Raw genomic sequence first — 9,949 nt, forward strand, 5'->3', positions numbered from 1 at the left:
GTTTGACACCTGCCTCACAGAACAGGGCTGACACAGGAGCTGACAGTCCCCCAGTTTCCAGGAACTCTTCCCTAGTCTGAGCCCCTCTAGTGTCCTAAGTATTTAAACCTTTCACAGCTTAAAGGCCACTTCCACATACCTTACTGAACAAATGCATTTTCATACTATTTCAAAAATTTTATGCATATTTCAGAAAAATCAATGATTTATGGATTGTAATATCTATATATGTTCACATTTCACTGCTTCCAAAAATGACAAATTCTTATTGCCAGAGCACATGAAACGTGAGAGAAAGCAGTTAAGGCTCTTACACCTGTATTTAGGTGTCAACATAGAAGGCAGTCTAAATGAAAGGGATGTATCTAAACTCCAGTTACAATAGGTGGATGCATGATAGAGCTGGTAAAGCAAAAACACCCTGTGCTGCCTCTGCAACACACTCCCCCAGCCCTCAGCTCCCCTCCTGGAGGGGCAGGGCTCTCACATTCAACCAGAGCAGCACATCCTAGGTACAGTAAAGTGCCTCAAACACCCAAGACATTTGTTTCAGCAGACAGCTCCAGTCTCTTAAATGGCATTAACCCAGCACAACAAAGGCACTAGTCAAAAGGCAGTGTCCTTTTGGGATATACATTATAAAAGACAGAAAAAACAGAAATTAAAAAAAAAAAAAGGATGAAGTGAAGATAGAATAAACACTTTTAAAAAATATAATAATTTTATTAATTCATGGTACAAAAAGAATATTTTCTTCCTCTACTCCCAAGAATTGTCTTGCACAGCACCTAAAGCACACACACTATATTTTGGACGCTGCTTTGTTAGACCTCTTAGCCAATGCCAACACTGATCCACTTCCTAAGCACATGAATTCAAATGATACATCTAGAGAAGCCAGCAAATTGAAGAGAAGTTTACTAGTAAATTAATCCCTGGTGCAACAGACTGAACCCTGAAGAAACGGAAGACTGGTCACAGTGGCAACATAAACACATTTAGAGGCAAACCATGACCAGGAATTCCAATGAAGTAGCTCCACAGTATCTTTCTCCACTGCTCATTACCAACGGTGCATAATTTGCTACAAGACAGTAGGCGTTGCTAATTCTAAGCAACTAAGAAAATTACACATTTTCTAGTGAGATAAGGACCACAATACTTTAGAGTTACGTTTGTATCAGGATGCCAGATTTTTGACTGAACACAAAAACTACAGGTTTTCTCCAGTGTTGTGCATTCCCAGAGCTCCCAAGCATTTATGGAGACACAGTTTAAGTCTAAAATTTGTTGGGTTAGGGTCACAGTCCAGAAGTTTAATGCTTTGCACCCAGAAAATTCCAGAAGCATGTTACAAAGGTATCCTTTAAGGAATCTTCTCTGATGTTAAGACCTGAGAAGCACGGCAGCGAGCCTAAAAATAGGTGGGGAGAGAGGAAAAGAAAATACTTTAATGAACAAAAGCAGCACTTCAAAGAGCTTCTTCCAAATTAGCATTTAGTAATCTTAATGAGTGTTACAGGTCACATTCCATCTTACTTAAATGGGAGCTTCCAAGACAACACTCTGAACAACTGATACTTTTAAACATACATAAAATTTTTGAAAAGAAGAAAAAAGTGGCAAACCAAAATGAAATGAACACCACCACCCTCACCAAATCCCAAACAACACCTTTTTTACACCGTGTCCTGAATTTTAAGGTTTCTTTTTCCAGTAGGAGGAGAGGATGTTCATACTTTACTGATACTTCTGACATGTTCAGAGCCAGAAAACACTTAAGACAATACCTCATTTCAACATACACATTAAATATAAATATAGCTGAGCAAGTGATTCAATTGCCAGTTATTTCACAGTTTAAATGGAAGTGTGTCCTGAAGCTTGAACATGCTGAACAGTGCTGATATGACACCACAGAATTGGAACATAGGTCCTCAGAATCAATTTGTTAGTGTAGGAAAGAAAAAGCTTAAGAAAAAAAAACCAATCTGCTGAAAACTTCTAAGGCCTTAAAAAACGTAAAATGCCCCAAAGTCAAACACATGGATAGGATTTATAAAAATTTCAACAGCTCAAACCTCTGAACGTAATTTTGCACTGTGAGTGTTTGTAAGTAACTTACATGCTCACAGTCAGTTATTTAGGAGAAAACATTGTAAGAAAATGGAAAATTTTAAAAAAGCTTAATTTACGTCTGCAAACAGCTGAAAGCTTCATACAAGACCTAAAAGTTGTCAGTTGGATCAAGGTGACATCCGTTTATATGCAAAATGTTATTGGTTTTGATATCCCAGGATTATATAAGCAGAAAGCAGGAGAGAAAAAGATCAAGGAAAGTGAAAAGATGCAAAAAATCCACCATGCAACCATATATGCATATGCATTTAAAGAAAAGATGCAGATGGTCCTAAATTTTCACAAACAGAAACTGTTTTCTGAGATACTTACAGCTTTCTCTTCCAAAGAGAGCACCCCATCTACCGCCACTATCTGATACTGCTTTTCTTTTAGGCTACCCACAAATTTCCGAAGTAGTCTGAGACCACTTCCATCACTGTTTTGTTTCAGGAGTTTCTGCATTTGTTGGGAAGAACACCCTGGGTCAAACAGTAGCAAACATAAGCTTTTGTTCTTCTCTTCTATTCCAACAACAGTACGACTGTGGCCTATTATCAAAACAAGAGTTTCAGTAGTTTAGAAACACATAAATCCCATTTACTACCTTGTAACTTATGACTAATTTTCAGATCAAGGAAGGCATTACTCAAAATTTAAGAAGATAGTTATAAGATTACATGTCAAAAAGTTGTGATCCCAATCACATTCAGCTCTTCCATCCAATAAAAATACAAACTTTAATGTTGCTCTTACTAAATAGGAAAATTACAGGAAATAAAACCAAGCCTTCAATTCAACGAAGAAGGACAAAAATTGCTGCTCTGAACTGCAGTACCTATAAAGAGAGATAGATAATAGTAAGAAACCAGCACATTGTGACACTGACCTTGATGTTGCAAGTAGATAGGTGGTTTGGAAGTACATACCACCTTTGCACCACCTTCATTATCTGTAGAATAGTAATGCAAAATCCACTCAAACAAGCGAGGGTGTGTACCCATAGGGCCAGTGGGTTTGTGAAAGTCAATGATTTGGCACCTACAAAACATTGAAAATGAAAACAACAAAATTTCAAGCAGGTTGCTTCTTTTCACCTCTGGGTCCCTGCCTCCTGCACCCAGTGGTCCTTACAACTTCCTTATTTTTCAATACAGGAGTAGGGGACACATAATTACAAAGCAATGAAACATATACTGTCACAAACTGGAAAATGTATTACATAAGAAACAAGTGCTCTGCTCTGTTCAGTCTAACAAGAACTTGTGAAACTTGCAAAAATTAATGCTACTTTTTTAATATGTTACACATATACATTATAGAATCCAATTAAAAGCCATAGAAAATAGCTGAAATTTAGATTCTTCTTGAAAAGAAACTTTCAGAGAAATTATGTTCTTCATCAATGCTTTAATTTATGCATATGTGGCATAATTCAGCATCAAGTCTCAATGATCGAAGCAGTTACTCAGTTTATGTACCTCCTATAAGCAGTTACATGTACCTGTAAGCAGTTATACAGCTTCATGCTGCATTAAATCTGATTTGTTTATATATGGTTAAATTTAGTCACTAAGGTGGCTTTGTTGTCACACAGTTGGGAATTCTAACCTTTAAAGGTACAGCACTTAAATCAGCAGTTAATAATAACAACCACAACAAAAAGCAATATTTACTTTATCCTGAGACTGGTTAACAGTGAATAAATTTCACATGCTCCTATCCATGCTTTGGAATCATGTAATCTGTTGTTGAAGTGAGATGCCCCATGAGGATCAAAACCTTCTCTCCAGGCATCTTCAATCATGGACTGAATCTTTGGAATACTAGGAATTAGTGTAGTATCTGGAACAGAAAAGCTTTTGAATTGTTGTTACAGTGACTGAAATAGTCTATTAATTAAAACTATTCAGCTTCTTTTATAACAGGCATTTGATGTTACAAAGATGCACCAAGAAAACTAAAGGCAAAACTTCAATCACATCATTTCTTGCCAGTATTCACCTCTGACACTTCCACACTAAGTTCCAGTGGTGTAACCACCATTTAATAGGTATCATTGACCTTGTAAGACTTGCTGTGTAAATGAAAAGGCAAAACATCAGTCAGCAGGTCGTCATCCAAGGTACGTGGAACAAGCAGCATTTTGTTTAATACCTCTCAGGCAGTCGTTGTAGAAGCTGTTTTGCAACAGTGAGGAAAGGAGCATTTGGAAATTCCTGTAACCACAACCCCAGCCTCTGTCACCCAAAGATGAGTGGAAGTGATCTACTCCTGCTGAAAGCCATACACGCCTCACATCTTTGTTCTCACTCTGATAGTGCTTGCACAATGCTTCAATGACTCCTAAAGAAGACAAAATATGAAGTTTATCTGTAAAATGTATTGTAAAAGGTGTATCTGTAAAATGTTACCAGAAGATTCCTTCCCCAACTTGGAACAGATACAGATTAATACAATTTATTTTAAAACTTGATTACATTTAGAGCCCAAATCACAAAAGCAGTGGAAATTGCCCCTAGTTAATTTCAGTGGTCTTTACTTTGATGAATTTATGTGCTATGAAGCTTTCAAAACTAAATCTATTTTTTTCACTGTTGCTACACAATAATTATTTGAAGTTAAACAGCTTGGACTAAATTATGAACTGTGATAGTCAAAGGAACTATTACAATGATATGGAAAAAGTAGGTCACCAATAAAGCATTCCTATGCCCCTGCCACCTCCAGTATATCATCTTAAAAATATGGCAATACTTATGCATACACTATGTAAACCTTTTATTCCCCCCAACTTATTTTTCCTGGAGAAACTAAGAGGGGAAAAAAAAAAAACAACAACAACAAAAAAAAAAAGGACGAAACTAAGAGGGGAAAAAAAAAAAAAAACCAACAACAAAAAAAAAAGGAATGGCAGAAATGTCACAGAACTTGAGAATTACTGTAAATATTTTGAAATAATCCTCTTGCAGGATATTCCAAGTTCTCCTTTGTTACATGAAAAAATATGCTTGGGAATATTCTCTCCAATTCATATATGTAAACCCTCAAAGCCCTTTCACAGCCATGATGTTGTGAAGAGAATTATTCCATAATCACCACAAATAATTTTCTAAGAACCTCTCTGAAATCTACACCATTACCAAGAATGAAATCTTTAAATGTGTTATTTCCACGCAATCTGTTTCACAGAAGACATTTTATTTTAGCTGTCAAGAACCAAGTGGATATTTTGTAAGCCAGAACCACTAGCAATAGGCTCAAAGACGATTGAATTGTGGTCTTGGAAAGACAAGGGAGCCTCTTGAAAGGGACACAAAGACCCATCTGCCCTGTGTTTCTACACCAATCATAAAACATTTAACTCTTAAGAGAAGATGTATCAAGTAGACGTCTACTCCTCCCAGTCCTCTCTTGGGCTTTGTAATGAGGTGAACACTGTGCTTACCTGCAACCAGCTTACACAATATAACAATTAAAAGAGACACAAGACAAAAAGATCCTGCAAATTTGAACAGCTACACTGGATTAGGAACCAATGAGTACTAAGTAGTAATCAAGCACAGGAGTCAAGGGCAACAGCTTGTGATAAGACATGTGCATCTTTTGATACATACAATACATCTATTAACCAGACAACTGGGTTCCAAGTTCCACAGAAAAAAAAAACCGAAACAACAAAACAAACACCCTGCAAGTTAGAACACAGATTAAAAATATACCAAGATATGATTTAATTTCCTTATTTAAGACTTTAGGACTGTAACAATTTGGATTGATCTAGAAAATTATGCTTAGAACTAGGACACAGCCAATATTAAACAATGAATTATATAAAGAATTATATATAAAGATTGGTTTCGTCAATACAATCTAAGCTCTAGAAAGTACAGTTTTAGTTGTATAATTTCAACATCTTTACCTGATGTCTTAGTTCTCCCATCATCTACACCAGAAGCCAAACTTTCCATCATGTCAGCTTTTCTCTTATGATATTCAAAGGGCTGCATCCTTCCTCTATCAACTTCTCTTTCCATATTGTTTAGAAATTGCTGCTTGAAGCCACCAGAATTATCCAAGCCATACTGTCTCTGTTAGGGATGGAATGTGCATGATTTAAATCACATTTTTAAAATTCATCTTTTGTCCCTGCGGTTTCTCAAAATCACTATCAGTAACTTTGAAAAACTGTGAGACATAAAAACTTCAGAATTACAATTATTTTAGAGCTGAAGACCAAGCTTTATTCTTGAACATGAATATGGGACCAGGAAAGCCACACCTGGAAGAGCAGACACATCCCACTGCTCCCTCTTGGCAGAGCCATCGGCACAGAGGCAGTCTGGCAAGGAGGTAGTGTGAGTGGGAAGTGAGTTACCAGGGCTGTGAGATGGGAGACAGAGGGAAGCAGGACCTGGAGCAGGTGATGGTATTCCAGTAAAGGACAGTCAGGATGCTCAGAGCCTTTGGCACTCTGGCAAGTAATATGCTCCAGGCTGCACTGCGAGGCAGAGCACAAGAGCTGGCTGGAGCACAGGCAGCAGGTGTGGAGGGAGAGCAGAACAGCAAGCACAGGGAGCAGCCAACCCCATCCTGAGCCAGCATCACTCAAAGCTGTAAAGCCAAGTAGCTCAAGGCTGCCACGTCCAGCACTCTGCCAGGATCAGCATTGCCAAGAGACTGATTTTGCTTCCAACCCATCCCTGCACCATTATCTCAATGTAGACTGTGTGGCTTGCACAGTCTGACCTGGTATGACCATTCCAGGACATTACAATTCCAAGATACTCAGCTTCTCAAGGCACAACTGCTTTTAAGTTTACTATTTAGAAACAAGAGTGTACCTGTAGCTTTTGAAATTCTTCCCTCTCTCGCTTCTCTTCTTCTGATCTCTGCCGTTCATCTTCTTCAGTCTGGAGCTGCTGAGCCAGCTCTAGATCTCTAATGTTTCCACCTACCCCAGGACAACATTTCAAAGTGAGGTGACTTGGTCAGGAGGATAGTAATGGTTTGAGTTTAATTTTTAGAGATTCCTTTCTAAGCAGACATACATAAACACAATTGGGCATTAATTTTCAGAGATGCACCCTGCATTATTTTGAGCTACTAGCAATGAATGCTGAACAGGACTGACTGCATTCAGTCTACCAAGACTCAGTCTCTTGACTTGGACAAAGTTCATGCAGTTACTGGAGAAATTACTTGGCAAATAATGCACCTACCTGTAGCACTGAGAAGACACTTTTTGTTTACTGTGTTTCACTTCACTGTTAGCAAGAAGTCTCAGTTCCTTTAATACAACTTAGTAGCATCTAGGACCATTGCTAGCAGTCTCACAGTGAAGTGACAAAAATTTACAATCAGAGAACTGAATAGGGAATTCGCCAAGATTCGCTTAGCCATGTTATAAAATAAAATTAATTTTGATTTTTTACTTTAACGCTATGACTAATGAATCAACAAAGTATTTGCAGAAATGAATTGAGAAAAAAATGAAGTTTTCATAAGCTATAAATTCTGAACTCATCACAGTGGAACGTACCACTGTAAACTCCGTTTATGTAAACCTTCTATAGAGTTAGAAAAACAAATATATATTACTGTTGTCTTTTAAACATGTCTTGCTCCAAGTTTTTCCTTTGGCTAGCATGCATTCAGTTACTTAGCAACCATGCATAGACAAAGATTTCCTTATTAGCCTGGTAATTAAGTAGAGCACTTGGGAAAGTGACAGGACCTTAGCTATGTTAACTTCATTATACATGTGTCCAAATTCCCTTTAAATACAGAAATATTTTTTTTCATTTCAAGTGAGATTCTACACTACAACATGCAAGTATCTGCAAATGCTTTCAAGTATTATTAAGCCTGCACCCTTTCACATACCTTCTGAAAAGTTATGTTCCTCTAAGTGTAAATCCACGTGTTCTTCAAGAATCTGAATGTTTGTACATGTGAGACTACACATAGGACACTCATACAGCTGTTCGCCATTCCCTGTGTCTGAAAAAGAAATTCAGTTTCTTGATTGATGCAATTCCTGTGGTTCTTTGCTAGAATCATCCCCTAACTGATATACAATCTAAAACAAATACACAGCAATGAAGTTTGTGTTGCCACTGAAATTCCCCAGTGAAAGGCAGCAAATTCTAAACAGCTGTTGCTCTCTTCACCACTTAAGAATTTGTATCTAAATACATGAAAAATTGAAGACATACTTTCCTTCTTTCAATTAAGTTTTTCCCCATTTAACTTACAGGTCACAATTTGCTATGATAATATTTGTATCAAGAAATGCTTAGTCTGAAATATCAAACCATTAATAAGCGGATGTGTTCTGCTAACAGAAAAATTTAACGTTCATGTAATAACACGGCAACTATTGGCCTGATAGAATAAAATGTGCTGTCATTCTTATTTTGTTGGGCTTCCCACATCTCCTCAAATACTGTTCTTCTTGCAGTTTTAGGATTATTATCGAGGGTATCACATAGTATATGTAAAGTTCAAAAGGATTTCTGGAGATCATCTAGTCCCTGGTAGAATGGTGACATTAAATAGGTTAAGTTACACACAGCTTTTCCCAGCCACTTTTTGAATAATTCCAAGTATAGACTCCTCACAAATTCCCCAGAGGAACATGTTCTAGTGTTTAACCACTTTCACAGTAAAAATAAGTGTTCTTGCATTCAAATAGCATTCCTCATACTGTGACTTGTGCCCACTGCCCGTTGTTCTGTCACTGGGAACCACAGACAAATGCCTGACTCCATCTTTACTGCAAGTCCCTAGGATTTATCTGCACCTTCCTCGCTTCACAAAACACAAGAACTGACATCCTGTGTTAGCAGTTTCTTTAAGGCATTTATCCCAGCTAAATGTTTATGATGGGTTGGAGGAAAACTTGGTGGTATAATCACCTAAATTCACCACAAGCATTTAAAATAACACTGCAAAATACAGTCTTCTGAAACCTGTTAAATACATAAAAAACCAAAACACCTTAATACAACTATTTTTAAAGCAGAAACTGGCATGCAGGCAAGTAAATTATTCAAGCTCTGCATTATTTGCACACATGGAAGTAAAATGTTGTTCAATGCTACGACCTGCGAGTGGGGTGGGTGTGTTCTTGGTGGGGGGGTTTGTTACGAAAAACATTTTAATGACAGATTTTGCAGGGTGGTTGACTGTACCGGCACATTTTGCATCCGAAACACCGTTTATCTAGTCAATGCACGTAGCTTGTTACATTCCAAATGCTACTTTTCAAAGGCTATTACCCACCAGCAGAGATGCCACCTTTAAGTTTCTGAAATAACTACCAGCACTCGGCCAGTTAGTTAAAATAAAATTCTGACCACACCCAGAATAAACTACAGTACCTAAATACATAACTACTTCCTTTGTCGCAACTTTATCCCCCGGCCGGCTCTCCGTTGCCACCCCCGATCCCCGCGGACAGACCCACCCGTGCCCGGGGCGCCCAGCAGGTGCCCGTGCCGCGCCCTGACGTGCTCCTCCAGCTCCCGCCCCGCCGCCTCCCCGCAGAACGGGCACTCGGCCGGCGCCCCGGGGCTGCGGCGGCCGGGCGGGCCCTGCTCCGGGTGGGCCGTCTCCATGTGCCGCCGGAGCTCGTCGCAGCCCACGGCGGCGGCGCAGAGCGGGCAGCGGGGCTGGCGGCGGCACAGGGACGGGCGCCGCGGGTGCCGCCCGGCCGCCGCCTCGGAGGGCAGGGCCCGGCCGCACACGTCGCACAGCACCATGGCGGCGGCGGCGCCGCGGACACGGACGAGCGGCCCCCTCAGCGCCTTCCCGCGCGCGCGCTTCC

At 39.4% G+C, this 9,949-nt stretch overlaps 1 protein-coding gene across 3 annotated transcripts; it reads right to left on the minus strand.

Annotated features, from left to right (window-relative positions):
- Positions 1–701: 701 nt before the first annotated feature.
- ZUP1 (zinc finger containing ubiquitin peptidase 1) lies at positions 702–9,930 on the minus strand. 3 transcript variants are annotated; one of them, XM_041424005.1, is made up of 9 exons: positions 9,590–9,930; positions 8,005–8,121; positions 6,963–7,072; positions 6,041–6,209; positions 4,276–4,464; positions 3,795–3,963; positions 3,008–3,159; positions 2,452–2,600; positions 702–1,414 (listed from the first exon to the last, which is right to left on the minus strand). In XM_041424005.1, the coding sequence occupies exons 1-9, from the start codon at positions 9,882–9,884 to the stop codon at positions 1,367–1,369; spliced, it is 1,398 nt and encodes a 465-aa protein (XP_041279939.1). In that variant the 5' UTR covers positions 9,885–9,930; the 3' UTR covers positions 702–1,366. The 3 variants fall into 3 exon arrangements, with proteins under 3 accessions (XP_041279939.1, XP_041279938.1, XP_041279940.1); XM_041424004.1 differs by having other exon boundaries at positions 2,452–2,669; XM_041424006.1 differs by having other exon boundaries at positions 2,452–2,669; positions 9,504–9,612.
- Positions 9,931–9,949: the final 19 nt, after the last annotated feature.

The sequence above is a fragment of the Onychostruthus taczanowskii genome, unplaced genomic scaffold (assembly GCF_017590055.1).
Source record: "Onychostruthus taczanowskii isolate IOZ18803 unplaced genomic scaffold, ASM1759005v1 scaffold8, whole genome shotgun sequence".
NCBI classification, from domain to species: domain Eukaryota; kingdom Metazoa; phylum Chordata; class Aves; order Passeriformes; family Passeridae; genus Onychostruthus; species Onychostruthus taczanowskii.